General features: G+C 52.1%; 1 protein-coding gene and 1 long non-coding RNA gene across 7 annotated transcripts in view; one reads left to right on the top strand and one right to left on the bottom strand.

The window, feature by feature from the left end:
- Positions 1-21,826, bottom strand: part of Ddr (discoidin domain-containing receptor 2) — a 608,941-nt gene that overhangs the window by 116,500 nt on the left and 470,615 nt on the right. For all 6 annotated transcript variants that reach the window (XM_089582433.1, XM_089582432.1, XM_089582436.1 and 3 more), the window contains one exon: positions 3,188-3,372. In XM_089582433.1, coding sequence (XP_089438559.1) covers positions 3,188-3,287 — 100 coding nt within the window. In that variant the 5' untranslated portion in view covers positions 3,288-3,372. The remainder of the gene's footprint in view (positions 1-3,187; positions 3,373-21,826) is intronic.
- LOC149353261 (uncharacterized) lies at positions 3,171-20,238 on the top strand. Its single transcript, XR_016290948.1, has 4 exons — positions 3,171-3,406; positions 4,156-4,238; positions 18,043-18,115; positions 20,103-20,238. It is a non-coding gene; the product is annotated as an uncharacterized LOC149353261 (long non-coding RNA).

The following is a 21,826-nucleotide window of genomic DNA, read 5'->3' as shown; positions in this document are numbered from 1 at the left end:
CGGAAGGCTCAAACGTCTACGCAATCGTGACGGAACCGGCCGGCAGCACAAGAGGGCTTGCACCTGCGCGGCAGGCACTCTAGCTGTGAGCCATTTGGCGGGCTTTCGCAATTACGCCAGGTTTGTCGGCCTCGTTGCGGCCACTGCATAGACGATACGCCCGCAGTTGCGCATCGTGTCGGGTGGTCTCGCTTCTGCGAGCAAGTTTAAACTGCTGGCTCCATAGATCACCCCTGCATCAAGCCTCCGGTACGCGCTTGAGGAACGTGAACGGTGTGATCGCTTGCTCGATTCTTTCCCGGACGTGTCGCAACGAAACCGCCGAACGAGAATGGAGCTAAGCACCACATGTATAGCTCGGACAAGTAGAAAGGGCGCATGAAATTGGTTTTTCTTTTCTTCGTGGCAATTATTCGGAGTACTCTGGAAGATGCTTTACACATCCGTGTCAAACCCGATAGGCAGGGGCTGCGGCTCAGCAAGTTGTTTAAATATTACACACGCGCAAACTTACCCCTTTTATTTGGTTCACACGCGAGGGAAGGTATTTTTCTTGCTTGTTTTTTTTTCTTAAGCAGTACATTCAGCAAAAATACCTCCTAATAACTTTACTGGAGCCTTCGTTATATCTAACAGGCGGTAGCGCAGGGAGATTCGGGAGCCTTGAGTGGAGCTGGGATGTTTTAACCAGCTCCGGCCCGAAAGTACATAGTTGAATACAAAGTATGCAACTGTGCAGGGAAGTACGCAGTAAAAACGCCTCTTGAATATGTGTGCTTACAACAGCTTTATGTCTTACTTTATGCAGTTGACACTGTCAACTTTTTTTTTTTTTTTGCGCGCAATAAACGTAAGTGGGACAATACTCACGCCACACGCATGCTAATGATGCTAAGGCTATAGGAATAGTGGATTGGAGTATACACGACCAACGACTGTCATGCTCGAAGAGAATGCATCTGATCCCGACCTCGAAAGTTCGTCTCCTGCAAGGATTCCTAAGGCGAAAGTGACCCCCATCTATCGGCATGCGTTGGTGACCCCGCTCATAAAACGGAAAGCGCGCTAGAGAGAGAGAGAGAGGAGGAAACCTATTTCGGGGTGTTTTCGGGGCAACTCCTGCGTTTACAGCGTCCGTCGCAGGTCACACCTCGTTCGATGCAATCCATGAAATATGGGCTTCGTGGACAGCGTTTTACGTCGTTTTCGATCAGCGCGAACAAGAATGAAGCCCACCTGATTTCGAATCATTCGGCTCGGCGTTATCGCGCCATATATTACCGGCTACTGACAGCTAGTGCCCATCCAGCGACGTCGCGCGGGCGGCGGGCCTCTTCATATTGGCAACGCCGTTGAGGCGCGTTGTTTCCCCGTACACGTCGCGGCCAGTGGTACTCGACGCGCTGCTTTCTCACGGGAAGGAGCCTCGGCGTCTCCGCTGCTGCGCCCGATGTCCAAAATCCCATGTGTCTTGATGGCACCCCCCCGGAGCGATCCTATCGTGGAGCCTTCCGAGAAGCGAGGCGTCGCACCGTCCTCCGCCGCGACAGCAGACGCGGCGCAAACATCAGCCGACTGCCGCTGCTCATGATCGCGTCTCGATGCTAACGGACGATAACAAAATGACGCACTGACAGAGGGCGGATAAGGGGAGGGGGCAGCAACATGAACGACGGCGGAGGGCGCACGGGGCATGCACTGCTTATACAATTAGCTGAGATCAAGTTTCCGGAGCCGGCCCGAGTCGCATGCATATTGTTGTAATCTCCGCCGTGACTAAGACGCATGAAGACTGCGCGGCTGCTCCCGCGCAGCGGAGCGTGCTAGCGCCCCCACCCAAGGATGAAATCGTACACCCGCGCGCAATGCTCCGAGACGGCCGGCGTTGCGCACTTTTCCGCCGCTGACGAGTCGGGTCGGCTTCAAGTTGCGAGAACGAACGCGCAGAAGGTCAGCCTCCGCTACAAATAACCAAGTCTCAGAAAAAAAAATAAGGAACCATCACTGTGCCCACACACACAGGGGGCTTCCTATCGACTATATGCGAAAATTCATGTGGCTCTTCGGGCCTGCGCCAAAGAAATCCACACAGGCGACAGGCGCCCTGGCTTCTAGCTGAGAATTACGCTGCGTGACGAATCAAACGTGCTGTCGTTTGTGCCGCCAATGTTTGCCCTGTGCAGCTAACATATCAGGTGAGCCTGTCAAAAGCGTCTCCATAGCACCACCTAACAAAGCAACAGCGCCACGAGCTGTTGATTTTTTTGGAATAGCGGCGACTTACCAGGAATTTGGTCGTACGCAGCAGAACAAAGCTGGTCGATGTGACACAAAAGTTGGGCTTATTGCTACCTCTCGGAAACAAACGCGAAAAACACACGCGCACACACAGGCGCCAGCAGTGTACAGAAACGAAGATCAGACCGTCCATATATACACTGATCAAAGTATATCACATGAAGAAAATTAGTGTAATTTCTGTGTACAAGCTTCGATTAATCTGCATGATCATGAGGTGGCTTTTGTGGACAGCGTCCAGTCAAGTGGCCCAGCTCAGTGTGACCTCGTTGAGAGCAAGAGTAGGAGTGTGTATAAGCGCATATTGTTTTCGGTCGTCAATTAATTTGCAGCTTGAAGTCAGCGCTCGTAGATGCCCTTTTATTGTTATGGTGCGTGTTCTTTCTTCGTTGTTACGATTAAAAGTTGCTTGTCACTGTTTTCGTCCCCTGACCCTCATTATCCGAGCCCCCTCCCATGCTCTACACTTTTGGCAGAGGCTGTACACGTACAAACGTTACGAAAGGCAACGCTGTATTAGCACGCAACGCACGATTACTCCCAAAGCATGGACGAGAAACATACCTGTCGCACTTTTCGTTTTCTGACAAGCTTTCCCCTGAATGAATGACCCCGTCAAAACTTTGTCCACTCTGATGCAGAAGTAAAAACAGATTTCGTTATATAGCGCGAAATAACTGTTCCCTTTAACATTGTTTGCACCTGTATATCACCCGTCAAGAAAAGCGAAGACAGGCCGCAGTGAGATCTGGAAAGGAATCCGCGAAAAGCGCGCGGGAAAGCCGTGGAGAAACATGCGCGGCATCGTGCGCTCGCATGTTCCTCCCACTGGCCTCCCGCGGGGCGCGCGCGCGCGCAGTCGGCCTCGGCTTAGCGCCGGCACGCTTACCCCAGTCGAAGGCCAGGGCCGGCCGGGCTGGCAGCAGCAGGGCCCAGGCGCAGAGTGAGAGAAGCCGCAGTGGCCACCGCTGCGGCGCCGACGACGCCATCGCTGTCCCGTTCGCTCGCGTCAGCCTCGCCTCACGTCACCGGCGGCCACCTGACGGGCGGTGACCGTCCATTGCACGAGCACTCCTGGAGAAAGAAGAATGATTGCAAGGAAACTGCCGTGAGTAGAGAGTACGAACAGCGACAGTATAATCGCCAATGCATATCAAGCAGTTCCGCTCGTCAGTGAGTTGTGGCGTTCGCCCGAACATACCCACGCAGCACACACACAAACTGTACCATGAGAAACACGCGCGAGCTGATAAGGTTTAGCATAACGAACCGAATGGATGCTTGTTCTTGGGCAGCACAGCTACAGGTACGCATTCATGCTCAGGCGAAACGCATACTGCCTCCATTCACGCAGTCCCCATCTACCGCACAACTAAGAACGCAGACCGCATGCATTCTACCTCTCCAAAGAAAATATGAAATGAAAGGGGTACTTTTCAGCCGGAGAAGAAAGATACGTGGAAAAGGAGAATTTCAGATTTTTACCGATTAAATAATAAAAAATTAGACGTTTAGGGGTCGGTACGGATTCCTACAGTTCTTAAAGGAACGCACAAGCAGTAGCCGCCAACGCAGAAGATAAAACGCAGTGTGCGTGCGTATGCGGCTGACATGTTAATACCAGCGCTAATGATAGTGTGGGCCGTCATTAGGATTAGCAGCGACAAGTAAAGAAGGAGCGTTGTAAAATTGATTCCCTTATGCCACGTTCTATAGGCGATGCAGTCACTGTCTGTGCGGATGAGCATGCTTGGCTAGAGCGTCTGATGCTTCATTACACTGCATGACGTCACGATGATGCTCTTTCAGTCGTCTAGAGAATTTCCTCATTAAATGCTATATTTTACGTTTAAACAGATGGCTACTGCTTGTCCGTTTCGCTGTGATCAAGAAGCCCGTTATGGGCTCCAAAACGTCAATTCCATCCTTTTTTTGCCTTGGTAAGTGACTTCAGTTCTCTTCCATTATGACACCATACCAGAATAAATGACTTCGTCAATAAAGAAAAAAAAAAGAGCCAAGAAAGCCGTTTGGCCGCAGACTGATGTAGATTGGGTCATAAAATGAAAACAGGTATACCGTTGCTGTCGTTGAAACCAACATTTCATGAACAGGCCACCATTGCACCACTGGGGAATTAAGGGAAGCCTCAGGGTTTACCCTCATTACTCCCTAATTCCGTGGATTTTTGGCGCGCCAGGGTGTCAATACAGAGCGCATGCCATTTCAAGCACGGCTGTAAGGGACGCCGCCTTCTGAAAAAATTAAGTCCAGTAGAAGCGATGCCCCAGCCTCGCGGCTCACGATTCCTCCCACCCAGCAGCACAAGCGAACGACGCAGACGCCCCGCGCTGCAGGCAGCACGAAAGGGTTCAGCCAAACACGCGCGGAGATAAAGCTGGTCGAGCTGCAGATACATAGTAATAGAGGCGATCACGTTCGCTTTGAGCCGCTCGTGTTTTCCCTCGCGTCGATGCTTTCGAGTGTCACTCGACCTATCCGCTTTGATTAGCATGCCGAGATAAACACGAGAGGTCGCCCGCGAGGTCTCGCCCAATTTACGAGCTAATCACCGAGCCGCGAGCTGTCCGCTGCGCGTGACAAGATCTCCGCGCGTACACAGTTGCGCGATAGGGGGAAACATCGTGGGCGATCTTCATGCACACCCCTTTTTTTTCTTCGGCCGGAAACTTTCGCGCAGCGACTGCCGCAGTTTTCAATGGCTTTCGCCGTTTTATTGTCTATTAATTTCGGCCATTCTTCAACTTCGTTCCTCCGCCGTTCTTTTCCTCCTCTTTTTTTTTTTTTTTTCAACGCCGCGCTTCGCGCGCTTCTTGGGAGGGGGGCGGCCCTCACTCGTCGAGCCCTGTCTTATCCGCGGATAACACGAGACGGGGCGCCGGCGGTCGTTTATTACGCGCCCTGAGAAATGCGGGCCCGACTGGAATCCGACGTGTTGGGTCCCGGCTACGCGCCCGCTCCTCTCGGGTCTGTGGGAGCACTGGAGGAAGGGGAAGGGAGAATGGGAGGAGGGCTGGCTTCTTCGGGGGCCTCGAAATTGGCAAAAGTCGCGCCACCGAAGGAGGCCGCCACCATGGGACCGCCGCCGATGGCGACTGTGGGACGTCCTGCGATCTGTGGCCCGGCGATCCCCCTAAATATAGACTCGAAAAAGGACTCGCGCCCGCGTACATGTCGCCCCCGCCACGAACGTCGCCGCCGCTGTTGCCGCATGGGCGCCGTGGACGGAGCTGCCTTCTGCTCCGCTACGTCTTGCTTTTTTTTTTTCCTTTTCTTATTTTCTCCTTTCGCGCGGCACCCGTATAAACATCGCAGTCCTCTCGGCGCGCCCATATATCCGCCTCGCGCGCAGATATCTCGAGTGTCAATACCCGGCTGCGCGCTTATGAAAATAGCCCAGCACCATCGTTGCTCTGACGAGATCGCGAGTCCGACCTGCTGGGATGACTTCCTCGCCCTCGGCCGCCGAGTGAGGGACCGCGCACGGCGAAGGTTGAGGAGCGGAGGTTGATCTCGCGCAGACGGGGACGATTGCGCGCGCTGACTGAGCGTTCCTCATCTCGACCTGCAGCTCTGTGCTTCTAGTAGCACCTGTATAAAGGCAATCTGTGGTGGGGTGGGCTGCCGCCCCCGTTTTCTGGCATCCACACGGCCTTGGCGATCGGCGACCAATGACTCAGCGCGCGGCGTGTGTGTCAACCGCGAAATGAGCGCGCATCTGTTTTCGGAGGAAAAAAAAATACGAAAAAGATGCAATCCGTTCAGCGCTTTCAGTGCCTAAGACGATTTCGCCGTGTTCTATGTCGCTAACACAGACTCGTACGAAAATTGATATAAATTTTTGCCTCGAAGGGTGATTTCACGCCAATTCTTTCGTCCCCATCGCTTCGCTGTTGAGCGAATATAAATATATCCACTCTTGTGCATTTCAGTAAGCCATTAGTGCAACGAAAAGCAGCAAGCTGCAAACGTATCATATGGAACGTAGATCCGTATCAATAACGCAAGGATTTGCAGCGCAACAACCCCACAATTCCAACACCCCGCTGTCTACACTCTTCCTCGGGCTTTCATGGGCTTCGCAAGAATACACACACATCTCAGTATACCGTCAGGAGTCGGGGACTCCGGCAGAGAAAGCAGCCTCGGGGCAGCCACTTTGCCAAGTTGTATAATATGCACGGGCGCCTAGCGAGAGGGCACACGCCGAGCTAAATTTATGACTTAATAAAACGGAGCAACGCACGTACGCGGTGGCGGTAAATCACGCCCGATGCCAACCTCCTTTAGCCGTTTGCCCAAGGTATACGCGAATAAATCAAAGCGGCCGCAACAATGTGTTACGTAACACTGTTGCACCACGCCGCACGAGCTGCGCCTTCGGCCGATTCGGCACGCAACGTCCGAATGCGCCCCCCAACTTATGCGCGAATGCGGTCTTGCGAAAATGGAGGCAAGCAAACAAAGCAGCTAATAAAAGCCATTCTTCGGCACAATGCTTCAGCAGTAGTATGCGCAGGTGCCGCGGTGAAGTCCGGATCAATAATACTCAGCGCGAATAATACGATTGATCCTTCGCGAAGGTAATCAAGGTTTCATGCAGCTAGCAGACGGGCTTTCCAAGGCAACACAACAACAAAACTGGTCTACGTCATGATTCCGCGAAATTTATCTTGCTCTATGTCACGCTACTGATAGCTGCTGGAATATTTCTCAAGGCACACTCGTAAATACGAACGTGGCGATCACATACTATAGAGTATGTGATCGGGATCTTTTGTTGTGCTGCTGGGCTAGAGTGAGAAAGGCGCTGAAGTGAACCGGGAGGGCTTGTGCAGTAGTGCGTGTTGATGTGCCCGGATAGGGAGGGAGGGAGGGAGGGAGGGGGGGGGGGGGTACGTCCTATGTGTACTGAATACCTACATTCAGCTGCAAACGCACGCGACACTTTCCTTTTTGGACACGGTGAAGGCCGTAGCCCGGAGCCAGTTGTAATTGTCACCCCAACAGAATAAGCACGTGTGATTGTTAGCGAGCTTCAGCAACATGTCAGGCGGCACCGTCAGGTTAATTTACCTTCCTGTGTGCGTTTCGAGGTTCAGCTATGTTCAAATGTTTACTCAGTCCTCGTTGGCAGACAACTCTTCAGAGTAAAATGAGTTATCCGTTTCAATGTCCTTGCTAAGGAACACATGGCAATGTGATAATTGCGTAATCAGTTGGTCATATATATATATATATATATATATATATATATATATACAGGGTGTCCCAGCTAAATGTAACCAAACTTTTAAAAAATGCTAAGTGTCCTAGTCCAGTAAAACCAACTCAGAGTTGTTCATAGTCGCATGGCCTAGTCTTGAGTATTTTTTTCGCTCTTCAAAGTTAATTAATTAGTTAAGTTTAATTAGCTAACTTTTTAATTATTCACTTCAGGAAGAAAGTGTCAATGCAAAAGTTTTAGATCACCTCAAAAAACCGCTAGTAGTGCTATTTCCGTCAAGTTACGATTTACGTAGCTTCATTTATTGCCTTAGAAGAAAGTTGTCACGTGACCAGCTGCTCGCTCACTTCTCTGCCCCGATGTGCACCCAAAGTCTCATCGAGGAGAGGACTTCAGAAAAAATGGATTTGATTCTTTAAGGCGCGTCTTGGGACGTTGAAGTGGCACAGTCGTCATGTGGAAGCTTTTTCTTATTGTGCGGGTTATGGTTAAAGGCCGGAAAAAAAACTACTATACGTAAGTCTTACTTTACTGCAAATGTCTCAGTAAGCTGTTTCTCAAAGCGATCTACAACTTTTCGATTGACACTTTGTTCCTCAAGTCAATAATTAAAAAGTTAGTTAATTAAGCTTCACTAATTATTCAACCTTGAAGAACGAAAAAAATACTGCAGACTAGGTCACGCGACTCTAAACAACCCTCATTTGGTTTCACACGGCTAGGACACCCCGTGTTTTCTAAAAGCTTGGTTACATTTAGCTGGGACACCCTGTATATATATATATATATATATATATATATATATATATATATATATATATATATATATATCCTGTTGGACTGAAAAGCTATACGTCGAACACGCTGTGCAGCGATTGTGAACTCGCGAATGCTGTCAGGGTGCATAAACCTGAACGACGTTTGTTGAGTGTGACTATACATTAATATTTTATCTACGTGCATTTCGCGCGAGTTTCAGGATTGTTTTCTAAGAATGAGGGACATTACGTAGTCAGTCACGCCCTTGTTGAGAGCCATATCATTGCCATTTAAATCAGCTGTAGGTAGATCATGATAGCATTCACCAGTACCACACGATGATAATACTTAATTCAACATCGGTGCATAACTGGCTACAAGGCTAGCATAATTGAAAATATTGCAGGGGAATCGCGAACCTGATTCCACACCCGTCGCCTACGCGCAGAAAACCGCAAGAATGAAAAATATTTAGTCACCCAATGTCGAAGCCGAGAAGGCTTCTGTGCTGTGTTCAACCTTGAAGTCCGCAACTGGCCCGCACAGCTTCATTGGTTAGTGAAAGCGCATGAAAATGCCGATACGCAATGCTGTCCGAGGTGTCCGTTTACGCAGTCGCTATGGCTGGCTTTCAGGTTGGTTTTCGCCATTCTCTGTTTGCGCCTCTTTTGAAATTCCAAGGTGCTACCGGCAGTAAAAAGAAACGCTGCACCGAGTAAACGTGCCAACGATGCGAAGAGCGAACGGGCAAAGCAAAACGCCGCAACTGGAGAAAGCAGTGGCGCCGCAGGGCAAGAGGAACTTGGTGGCCGCGCGTGAGTGTTTGTCCGGGATGGGGAGGAAGCAGACACGGAGGCACGTTCGCGTCGTACGTTTCCAGGCGAACTACTCGCACGTAATGAGCACCACGCTCAGCTGCTCGTCGAGTGTGCTTTAAAGAAACTGCCGCCCGGAGAAGCGCAGCACAAGAGCTACTAGGACGTTCCAACAAAAAATAGCCAGTGACCGGAGGCGGCCGACGCGGCAAGCCAAGAAGGTCGAGCCGATGGACAGAGTCGTTCCTCAAGAAATAAAAAGGAGACAAAAGCTAAACTGTAGAGCGAGAAACAGCGAGGCGGCCCATCTGTCGAAACTTGAAGCCACTAACTGGATCGGACAGCGGCGCGCGACGTGAGGCTCCTGCCGAGTGTCGAGCGCCGACAGGATCACTGACGGCGACGACGACTCGAGCGGCGGCGGCCACCAGGGAGGCTGTACGTGAGAAGCGTCGCCGAGAGGAGCGATTCGTCCCGAGCGGCTTCGGCCGACCGACAATTAGACGGCCCCGGTCGCGACCGCAACAACCGCAGGGTTCGCGCGCCGATCGGCCGCCTGCCGGAAGCCCGCTTTCTTTTTTGCCGCAAAAACTGAGTGAGGAGGCGGTGGAAAGGTTAAGAAGGGGGGCCGCGCCAAGCCGCGCACGGCCGTTTAGGGCGGCGAGGCGAGGTTGTGCCGCGCCCCGAGCAATCTGCAGATGGCTTCGGAGCTATTGGTGATGGGGGTGAGAGATGGAGAGGAGGGCAAAGGTTGGTGTCTGATTCGCTGCGCTGCTTGTTCTGGCTGTCACCTGCATCACACTTTTTTTTTTATGCGGCGGTACCCCCCTCCCCCCTTACCATTGACGTCTGTTTTTCTTTTATTTTTTATTCTCAGACAGGAAGGCGAGTACCGGCACACGCGCCGCAGTGAAATGATACGGGAGAGTAGCAGCATATTAGACAACCTGCGTTTGGCGTCGTGACGTCCTCTACATATGCAGCGGGAAAGCCGCTATAGTAACCTGAAATACGGCTTAGCCGCGGCTCCGATGAAAGATGCGGCATTCGAAGCAAGGTTTGAAAGAAGATCTCTGCCAAGCAACGTTTCTAAAAAAAAAAAAAATGTTGTTCCACGGCGGGTGCCGGCATTGGCTCAGTTCGGGAATACGTACGGAGGAAAAGAAGAAAAAAAGATCGATTGAAAAAAAAATCAACTTCCGAGAGCCGTTCGCAGCAAGAAGCGGCCCCAGTCCACAAACACAGGGACGCAGGAAGGGAGCCTCGTAGCGAGTTAGCTTCTCTGGACTTGCAAAGTCGCCGGCGCCGATACATGTTCGATCGCGATTCGGACTCGCTCGCTCTACGCAAGAAGATCAAAGAGACGCGTGGGAGGACAGAGGGACGGGGGGGAGGGGGGGTAGCCGCCAGCTTCAGCACGCGCGGCATTGAGTTACCAGCTGCTGCAAGCCCGCCCAGATCCCGTCTCCTCCCCCCTCCCCCGCGCAGTCTGCGACCCTCTCAGAGAAAGGGGCAAGAGGGGTGGGATTGAGGGGGGGGAAGCAGCGAGTCCCGCGTGTCGAGCCGGCGCTGGTGGGGAAGTTTTTAAGCCCCGGTGACATTTGATAGCTGCGCCGCAGAGCACGGCCCCGCTGAAATATGGCATCGCTCGTCGTCGTCGGGCACCGAGTCGAGGGAGACGCGAGAGGCGAATAAAACACGCCGACATAAATCGGTCCCGACCGTCGGAAAGATACGAGGCCCAGCGCTGCAGCGCCGAGCGGCGTGCATACCTACTGCTCAGACGCGGGACGTCATGTCGGCTGAGAGGACGACGGGGAAGAAGAAAAAAACACAGAGAGAGAAAGCGATGGCAAAAATATAAATATGTAGGGAAGGAATGGCAGTAGAAAAGAAAGACGAAGAACCGAACCCGAAAAAGGTAGAAGGCGGAGTTATATACAAACGGTCATGATAAGCTGTCTACCAGGGGAAATACGATAGGCTTCAGAATGCTGCAGGTGGCTGTCACGAAACTGAAGGATACTCATAAACAGGGCTGCAGAGACGGCTGGGATCGTGCATGTGGCGTGTGGAATGACTTTCGAAATGTCGTTGCGAAAATCTGTCGAAGGCTGCGGCATTCGAGGCAGATGTGCTTGTGCTGCTCCCCTTTGAGAAACGCACCTTCGCTAAGCATAACTTACCTAGTTCGAGCTACGGGGCAAAAAGATAGTCTCTCTCTCGTGAACCTTCAAGGCCTGCAGGTGGTTGGGAGTGCATCCGAACTTTCTTTTCCCTTTTTAGCTTAGTAGATGATTCCAGTAACTGGCAGGCGGAGAATGTGCGCATAGCAGTGACCTCGCACAACAAGCTCTTATGGAAGTACCGTTATATTTTCTGGTACTGCTGTTACAGGCAAACGTTTTATTGATCGAAGCCTGTGCACACTCCGGCCTGTACATTACACAGCTATACTGCATACACTCTGCCGGTACTTGCGACGTGAGGCCGTTTCCTTCATTTTTTGTTCCTCCACACGTCTTTCTCTCTGAGCCGGTGCCTGAGAAAGGGACTAGTAGATCTGATATTTGCTGCAACCCCACCCACCGTAACGTCGTGTGGCGCTCTCCACTTGCTCAATCTCCGCTTAAGTTAGGCTAACGACAGTTTTGTTGACTGGTAGTAGAAGTCGTTACGGACAGTTGCAGATCAGGAAGTAATGCTCCATCTTGCGTTCTATAGAGAAGCTGCGTCTGAACTTATTATACGACTCAGTGGACACGCGTGGTTCCATAAATTCACCCTTTCTTTAACGCAACACCCAGGAGTCGAAGAGCGGAGCAGAGACGAACGGGGGGGGGGGGGGGGGGGGGGTGCTATCCCGAGGAAGCGCGCGCCGAGCGACGACGCGCCTCATCAGCTGCAGAGCGAAGCCCCAAGTTTGGCGCAAAGCATGCACCGGACCAATCTGCCACGGCCATCTGTCGCTTGTCCATGGACTCACCCTCTCCTCTAAAGTGGGTTTGGTTTCGGATTCCCGCGCGCGGCCCCTTCAGCTCGCGTCCGCTCCGCAGCTCCTGCATGCCGAGGCAACCTTATGGAAATCGGGTCGGGAAGCGAGGAGTGATCTCATTCGTCTGCGGGCTGCACGCGCACTTACCGTATGTTCCGCCATTTAGCGCGCCGACGCAAGATGATGCCGCGAGGACCGGTTTACAACAGAGAAGGCACTATTCCGCTCTGCCCCGTCGAGCTTCGACGCCTTCTCGTCGACTAAAATCAGGCAATTTCGGTAGCCGGCAGCCAGAGGCCACGTGATGCTGATGTCATGAAAGGCCACGTTTTCGGACAAAGCTTGACACACAATTCTACTTGTAACGTTTTTTTTTCTCTCGTTGCATCAATGTTTTATTACTTCAAGTCAATGTTTTATACATATTTCTGAAACGCCCTACCTCTAACACTAATAATCAACATTTTGTCGAGCGTTCCAGGAGCATTACAAGCTCTAGAAAATTATTGCTGAAAGAAATGAACCGATATTTAATTGACCCGTGGGCTAATGGCTTTCTATTGACTCGCATCAGTAAAGAGTGGAGAATAATGGAAAAACATGGCCGTTAACAGGGCAGTGCCCGGTTTGCTACATCTGCATGTGGAGAAAGGGATGAAGGGAGAGAATGGAAGAGATAAGAGGAACGGGATATCAGGCACATAAATTAGTGTTGGCAGAAGAAAAAAGAAGTAAAAATAAAACTGCCCATCCCGCACCGCACAGAGCACAACGGGAGACCAGAGCACAGTGGGAACGCGTCCGTTGGAGCCATTACCCCGTAAGAACACAGGACGAACAGTAGAGAACGTTCTTGATTCTTGATTCCACCACCACCAAAGTATTTTTCTTTTCTCTCTAAGTTTCTCCTGTGAGCTTCTCGTCTTTGCAGATGTTTGTAGAAGTATGAGTTCATGCTCTGCCATGTAAGCAATAGAAAGAACGTTGGAGACTGGGACGAAGCCGGCATTGGACATGTCAGTGAATGATGAATGCACCACTGAATTCAGTCGCACTGCGAAATGGGATATTATCGTGACAACGGTAAGGGGTAAAGTTTCCGAGGTGTGCACAAAAGCAGAGTACATTCCAGAGCGGCGATTCATGTCGACGTCATCCTACAACGGCCTGCTTGAAAGTGCCCTCGGATAAAAAAATTCGAGGTAAAACAAGGCCATCTCTTTTTCAACCATTAGCAACCATTAGCATTTTATTATTAATGGTGTGGGTTGGTCCATGGGCTTGAACGTCCCAAAGCGACTCAGGCTATGAGGGACACCGTAGTGAAGGGTTCCGGAAATTTCGACCACTTGGGGTTCTTTAACGTCCAGTGACATCGCACAGTACACGGGCCTCTATCATTTCGCCTCCATAGAAATTCAGCCGCCGCGGCCGGGATAGAACCCGCGTCTTTCGGGTCAGCAGCCGAGCACCGTAACCACTGAGCAACCGCAGCGGCTCTTTTATTACAGACAGATTCAAGGTCGTCATCGTCATCAGCCTAACTACGTCCACTGCAAGACAAAGGCACCTCCCACATCCCTCCAATTAACCCTGTCCTGTGCCCTCTGCAGCTGCCTTATCCCCGCAGACTTCATATTCCTAATCTCCTCCGCCTACCCAACTCTCTTCCGCTCCCTGACACGCTTGTCTTGTCTTGAAATACATTCTGTTACCCTGAGAAACCATCGGTTATCTTGCCTTCCCATTACATGACCTGCCCATGCCCATTTGTTGTTATTAGGTACATTTAGAATAGGGTGACCCTATCGGTTAGGGGCATATATGGAAATAGCGAGCGCCAGTGCGCAGGCGCAGGACAATTACCGGAGGGCTGCCCCTAACCGATAGGGTCACACTATTCTAAAAGTCTCGATTGATTTCATTGGGATACAGTTAACTCGCGTTTGGTCACTGACCCACTCTTCAAGGCACAACACTAAAATGCCACATGCTTCTCTCCCGAACCGGCTGCTTTGCCAGCGGGAGCCACTGGGGTCCACGGCGCCACGCCTGGTGCGTGCGAGTTGAACGGAGGAAAACGCGGTACGGGGCTCGCCGAACTCATGGCGGCGGAAGGGTGCGCTCCGCGGAAGGCCCATTTCCGCTTTGCGCGAGAGGCCCAGCCCTTACTTATGGTGCCACGCGTTGCCAGTTGCACCGGTCGCCATGGTGACTGCCATTTGGACAGGCTCGATGAAAGTGGCAGACCGAGTCACGAGCAATGATGCCCGCTTTTGTTTCACAGTGAACGCCGACCGGTCCGCATTACAGCAGCTCCGCGCATCTGTGCTCAATTGGAAGTTGAAAAAATAGGGACGGCCTCGAAAAGCTGTCTGAGGTGCACGACAGAACATGTCAGTGCACCGACGTCAAAGCATGTGATGTTCGATCCTCCAGGGTCTAGGCAGACTGGGAGAGGGCGGAGGGGGGGAGGGGGTGGAAAGGAACAGATTTAATCCGATAAGCCCTCATCACGTTAAAAAATCCCCATCAGAATACGGCAAACGTTTACTATTCATGGGGCGTTAAATTAGAGACTTTGTTAATTGTCAAAAGAAACAATCATGTCTACCGATACCTACCTACCAAGTAGCCCGATCTGTCTCCACACACACACACACACACACACACACACACACACACACACACACACACACACACACACACACACACACACACACACACACACACACACACAAACACACACACACACACACACACACGCACACGCACGCACGCACACACACACACAGTTTTTTTTGCTGCTGCAACCTCCACAGCCCGCAGCAACAACGCACTGACAATAGAAATGACCGCGCCTACCTAGCGGCTTCTCCCCCCCCCCCCCCCCTTCCCAAACCATCATCCCTAAAAAAAAGAAAAACAAGGAATGCCCGTCACACTTAACTTTCCTATGCGCAACCGATTCGTGCGCCGCCGCAACTTCGGTCACACTCGTTCACCGGCGGCCACAACGCTGGAAGGGCGGCACCAGCGTAGCGCTCGATCCGCCGGCGCGCATGCACACCTAGGGCCGCGTCACGTGCAGCGGCCCTCATGCGAGCGAACATGGCGCGCTCTTCTTCCTTTGTCCGGCGCCTCCATTGTCCTCCGCAAGCGAGCGAAGAGGAGCGGCGGTTGGCACCTGCGATATCTCTCCGGGGGATCGGACGTGCCCGGCGGCCGAGGCGCTAATCTGGCCGGCACTGCGGTAATCCAATAGAGGCGCTGCTGCTCTGACGCGCCCGTGATTCGATGTGACGCTGATGCCGGGCCCATTTTCGCCCACATCAGAGCTCCTCTGATTGCAAATCAATCACACGCGCTCCGGCCACGCCGCACTAACCTGCCCGGGGAACGCCTGATTGACTTTGCGGGCCCGCGCTGCTCCTGTCCAGGTAAAGCCGGGGGCTTTTTATTCCAAGTCTCCGGCCGGCCTAAGCGTCCCGTCGGCCCCTGGACGCCCGCCCAACGGGATGACCGAGGCCTGCGCCGGCGCGTAGGCCCGGCTGACTCCACTTCCGGGCAGAAGTCGGCGATTGCGTACTCCGGCATTAGCAGAACCCGGGTCGACACCGTTTGCACTAAGCTGCGTGCAGGCAAATCGTTCTTACCGCGGAATGCGAATGCTTCAACTGAGCAAAAAGCCATTGCCATAACTGTGACCGTATCGTCGTCTTCCTTTTACCAATTTTAAACGATTTCTACTGAATAGAGGAATGCTCATGGCGCCTAGAGAACATTATCTTGCTCACTGTTACTATGCGTGGGCATCTGCCTGTATTCGCTGTTTTTCAGCTTGTATTATAGATGCCGAACCAAGCTAGGCTCGGCGAATGGGAGCTATCCGTGCATTTCGGTGAGCATCAAGGATGTTGCAACATAATTAAACGTTTACCATCACGCTATTATTTCGTGTAGCTTAAAGAGAGTTTTTACACGGTGACCATCGGTTTTCAATTAATCAAGGTGAGCTCTTGTTGAAACTATTCAACAGTCCGGTAATTATCCAAATCATGTTCTCTTTAATTTGAAATATGCTCGTATTTTCAATGCAGACGATCAACGTAAACGCTGCGTTACACGCACTTAAGTAAACACTCCAGGGTAAATTTAAAACGGGCATGAAATACGTACGTCGGCGCAAAGTTGCTGTCGATGCATCACAAGGACCAGTGCAAGGTCGTCATCCGGCTTAAATGCAGCGGACAGTCGGTGCCACCAAGCACGAAGCCGCGACTTAAAACTGCAAAGCCCCTGCAGTCCAACCGACGCGGTCATGACATGATCGATGCCACTTCAGCCTCATAAATACGGCCCAGAGGGCTACCTAGGGCGCTACAAAAGTACTGAACTGCGTGCGCCAGTTCATTACCTGACCGTTTCTCCGTCCGCTTCGCGCCCGTGCCACTACATCGTTTCGTTTACTCGTTTGTCCTCTTCCGAAAATTCAAGGCCATGTTCCCCCAGGCTCGTAAAGGATCCCCCCAGGCGCTTGCGGGAGTGAGCTTTACACAGTGGTCAAGACTTACTATGTGCAATTTTTGCGTTCTTTTCTTCTTCTTTTCAAGAAAGGACGCTCGCTCACAATGCGGTGGAGAGGAACTCAAGACCGCTGGTCGTGTGCGGACGCTCTCGCATGTGTGTGCGTGTTACACTGAACTAGTGGGGAGCGCCTACTCGCCCCCCGCCGGGACGCTTTGAGTTCGGTGTCGTCGCGCAGAGTCGGCGCCGCGGTGGTTCCCATTGTGGCAGCCGCGGCCTTTTGACGGCGGCGGCGGCGGCAGGCCCTTCCCCGGTGTCCGGACTGCGTCTTCATAAGCGCTCACTGTCCAGGACGCCAGATTGATGTCCGGCTCGAATGGCAGATAAAGAACGCTCCGGTGGGCAACTAACGATCACTTTCCCCCGCGGGGGAGCGCCCATCAATGGCGTCAGCTTATCGGTTTCCAGCATCTCTCGAGAAAGGATGCCGGCACGACACTTCCGCTTTCCGCAGGACGCAGTGCGAAGGACAGAAAATAGAACGAAAAGAAAGAGAAGAGAGAGAAGAAGCCGAGTTTTCAGCGAAACGAAAGGGCAAGTCCGGACTCTCTTGCTCTGCTCCCGTGCAGAGTTCGGGCAGAAGGGAGAAAAATACCGGAGGCACGGGGACGGCGGGTGCGAACCCCTGCTTGCTGCTCAGTGCTTCCCCCAAGCTGGGATTCGACACGCGACACCGGTTTGAAAGGACCTGTCATGTCATCATCACGTACAAAAGGGGCGAAAACCGCGCGCTGCTGTCCCGATGCATGTTCGTCGCCGTGTGCGAGCGAACAGACCGATGTTTTTCCATCTGCAGCTCGAGGTGTCGGTAGCCACGGGGAGCCAGGTCAGTGCGCACGAGCTTATGATGTAATATCGTCCCCTTCTGTTGCGGCCGGATATAGTTGCGAAATGTGCGCCCCCCATCCCTTGCCTATCACTGTGTTAGGTTGGTCACCGTGCGCCGCGGTGACACAAAGCACAAGGCGCTCTGCTGCAGAGCACGGTGAGCGCGTCTTCATGAGGGTGAAATACAAAGTCCGTGTACAGTGCAATGTCTGTTCATGTTTAAAAAAAAAACAAAAAAAAAACAGGTGGTCAAAATTAATTCGAAGCCGCGCTCCACTACGGCATCTCTCACAGCCCAGGAGCAGGCGCTAAACCCCACATGCTACAGAGCATTTCCCAACGGCAGTGCGCTTTGTACAGCCTTTATCCGTACGCATAATCAGAAGTTGTGGCAACTATTGTATCCTTCGCGCAACACACAAAAAAGCTGACAGTGCCTTTCCGCTCCAGCTGCTTAAACTATAGAAAAGAAATTATCACGTTGGTTCCTGCCACGCTTTCCCTTTTTACAGCTTATCTATGCCACATGACGGCCAAATGAAGACACATCAGGCGACACCACGAAGAACTCGTTGTGAAAACAAGGTAATAGGTTAACGCCAGGGCAAGCTCAAGGCTTTTGCAGCGCCTGCCGTGACGCTGCCAAGTTGAAACATTGAGCGTTCAGGTTACGCAGGGGCATCTGTGAGTAGAGATGAAAAATCTCGCTCGGCGTCTCTACGAGCGAGACGTATGTGAGTGCTAAGATCAGTTTCTCTAATGAAACGAACGTGAAAAGACCCACAGATCGGCGCGGCAAATACACGCATACTCCAAGTGCATGTAGCCGAACTGCAATTGACCGCGATTTTTTCCCTTTCTTTCTTTCTTTCTTTCTTTCTTTCTTTCTTTCTTTCTTTCTTTCTTTCTTTCTTTCTTTCTTTCTTTCTTTCTTTCTGCGCGCACATCTTACCTCCAGCGGTGACAGAGGGTGTAGGGAAGGGTCATTTTGTCAGCCCAGTGGTCAAAGTGCGACGGCTTCGTTTCGGCTGATAATTACAGCGAGTGAAATACCATGTACGGGGGGGAAGATCGCAAGTGCGGCGGCAGAGAGCCGCGTCCGCATGTGCGCGGCCTCGAACATTAAATGTGGTCCCGCGCGACGGGACTGGGCGTGACTGCAATTAAGCCGTCATACGCGCGCGGTCGTGCACCTCGAGCGGAGCCGAAATCCGCGTAAATCACGTGAAATGTGGAAGCGGCGCCGCACGCGCGCGCATCTCTTTGTTTATATCTTGGTCATTACAGTGAGGCTTCCCTGCTTGTCTTTTACGTTTGTGATTTTGTGCCTCTCTCCTCCGTCGACGCTTCCGCCTCCGCGGCGGTCGTGCTGCGGTTTCACGAGGAAACGTAGGGCTACTCCCCCTGCTTTTTTTACACGGGTGTGGGCAGGGTGGGCCGGCCGTTGCTGCTCCACGATTTACAGCGGAGAACAAACCTGACGCAAATCACGACGTGTGTCTGCTGCTGCCATGTGCACACGTTCAAGATATATATATATATATATATATAAATATATATATATATATATATATACCCACACACACACACACCGGCACGCCTGACGTCTTCGTGGAACTGAAGCTGCCTCCCTTTTACCGCCATTATTGTTTTGATTTTCAGGGGAGAGAATATGGCAAACGGTTGGGGACCTGCGTAGCCGCGTGTGATATTTGTAATCAAATTTACAAAGTTGTTTGTTGGAAGGAGGTGGGGGAGGGAGGCGCTCTTCCACACTTACGCTCGGTGGCAACGTACTGTACAACATCATACGGGGAGAAAAAAAAATTAAAAATAGGGCCTAAAAAGCTCTTATAGAGGGCTCCGGGTCCAAACCCTCTATAAGGGTTTCTGCAGCGTGAAATATGGAGCATGTACAGGCGCGGACAAAAGTAAACGGAGCACGCAACTGTCTTCGAATATTTTTCACGCGTCACCTAATTGAAATTTCCAGCAGTGGTACGCGCATGCTGGCAGAGGAGGTGGGTGGGCTTTCTTGTAGACAAACAACGCTTCTTCATTCCCAATGAAGAAAACGTGGTTGCACTTTGAACGGAATAGCGTGCTCCGTTTACTTATGGCCGCGCCTGTACACCTTGAGAGGAAGGAAACTCCTGGAGAGTCCCGTGTTTCTGTGCCTGCCAATAGATCCGTGCAGCGAAAGCAAATAAAGACGACAGCGGCTGCTAGAAACGACGTGGATGACTACACAACAAAACAGGCGGTCTGAGGTTATACACCGATTCAAAGTGAGCATCACGACAGCTTTCAGGGCTCGTGAATTAGCACGTCCAAAACCACGTTCGGGTGACCGTCTGCAGTGCATGGGCAGTACGCGTAAGCATTAGGGGATAAAGCATCGACGAAAAAAAACATGGTCTTCATACAACCTGGCAAGCTCCGGGAACGGACTACCATGCATGGTACGATTTCCTAGCGAGCTCCTCTAACGTATCCTCCCCCCTCCTTGCCGTCCTTTTTTTTTTTTTCTCCTTTCTGGGAAGGAAACGGGGCCACTCGTCCATCACGGCAGCGGCGACGGCTGGAATCCCAACAACGACGACGACGAGCCACCACCGCTCCTTGTCCGCCGGTGGCCAGCACCAGGCTTCTGCTGCCACGCAACGGAGAGCACCGCCGCGCACTCGCCGGCCTAAGTCAATAAACACGTCAGGAACGGGATTTCTCGTGCTTCTTTTTCCGAGCCTGGCTTCCTTAAAATTCGCATACCCCGGTAGTAGAGGTAGCCCGGGCGAACGACGCCGACGAGCGCCGGAACACGTGTTGCTGTCATGTTCTGACAGCGGCGCGTAGAATATACAGGTCAATTGAGTGGGCCTCAACCACTAAACAACTGAAAAAAAAAAAAAAAAGAAGAGAGAGACCACGAGGGAGAAAGAGAGAGAGATTGAGAGGATAGTCCCATGTGCACGCACGTGAGGGAAGGAAAATAAAGTAGTGAAAGAGGGGGTGAGGGGAGGAGGGGCAGAAATAAATAAAAGCTACAGAAGGAAAGCGAGCAACGGCCTCAGCTCTACCGGCGGCAGGAGCGCTCTGCGGCCAGCGTAGTTGCAGTGGCTCCGAGAGCGGCCTTATTTTATGACGCGGGCCGCTCTGGACGCCCGGGAGAAAACGCGCACTGAGCGTTGCGGTCAAGGGTGAGCGCATTACTTTTGCCGCCGCCGAACATCTCTATAGGGGCGGTTTGGGGAGGGGGGGCAGGTCGTAAACGCGCAGGGTCCGATCGCCGCGGGTCCCACGGAACGCTGCCGCCGCCAAGACACATCGACTCCTCACGTGGTCGTCGCCGCGGCAGCGATAGAGGAGGAGAGGACGACGTTCCCGAGCCTGCAGGATTCGGCACCGCGTTTGAATCAGTCCCGCCGGTCTCGGCGAAGAGAAATGCGCGCCCCTTTCCGGGAACCGAGGCCCGGCAGAAGCGGCGGAGATCATCAGCGGTGAAGGAGAGCGCTTCTGTTGCCACCGCTTTGTTCGTGGCGCCCGGCAACGAATCTGCTGCACTCCCTGCATTCTCTCTCTTCGGCCAGCTATAGGGCACGCGCGCTCTGCGGAATTACATTTGTTTCTCTTTGTTATTCCTTGTTATTCCCATTTCATTCCAAAGCACTCGTCGGGGATGATGTTGGGGAAATAAAAAGCCAGTAATAATTTCAAAGAAGAAAGACTTACTGCCGTGTCAGTGTCCGGGTTCGCGGTCACGAGTAAAGCTTTTTCTTGGCTGCTTCACACGTGACGCAGTCGTTCGGTGCCATGGACGATGTGTGTTTGCACAATACGACTGCTCGGAAAGAGTACAGAGCGCGTTCTAAACGCACCCTGTGCAAATTACAACGCGGACAAAGTATGGCCTGAAAAAGCGCCCGGTGTAACCGAAAACTGCCGCTGCAATAAAGATTTTCGGTGTCTTACAATTCGGCTGTTTCACTAACCAAATAAAACTTCCAAGCTCTTCCATTCTAACGAAGAAGCCGAGATTCCTTCTTTCACTTTGAGTTTGCGATTTATATGAGCAAAGCATTCAAAACTACCCAATAACAAGGCTCAGGCAAGGCCCTTAGGCTTCCCTTTTTGAACGGCTAAAACAAAAAAATACATCTTCGAATAAGTAAGGCAACATTTCACTCGCAAAACCAGGCAAGCGAAAGCGTATCACGAGAGGCAATAGACCTATGTAACGCGAAATACATGCTGCAGTACTCCACACAATAGAAAAAAAAAAGAGCGCGGTATCTTTGC

The sequence above is a fragment of the Amblyomma mixtum genome, chromosome 3, assembly GCF_055824585.1.
Source record: "Amblyomma mixtum isolate Tamu chromosome 3, ASM5582458v1, whole genome shotgun sequence".
NCBI classification, from domain to species: domain Eukaryota; kingdom Metazoa; phylum Arthropoda; class Arachnida; order Ixodida; family Ixodidae; genus Amblyomma; species Amblyomma mixtum.
The sequence above is the reverse complement of the archived record's forward strand: the minus strand, read 5'-3'. Positions and strand labels throughout refer to the sequence as shown.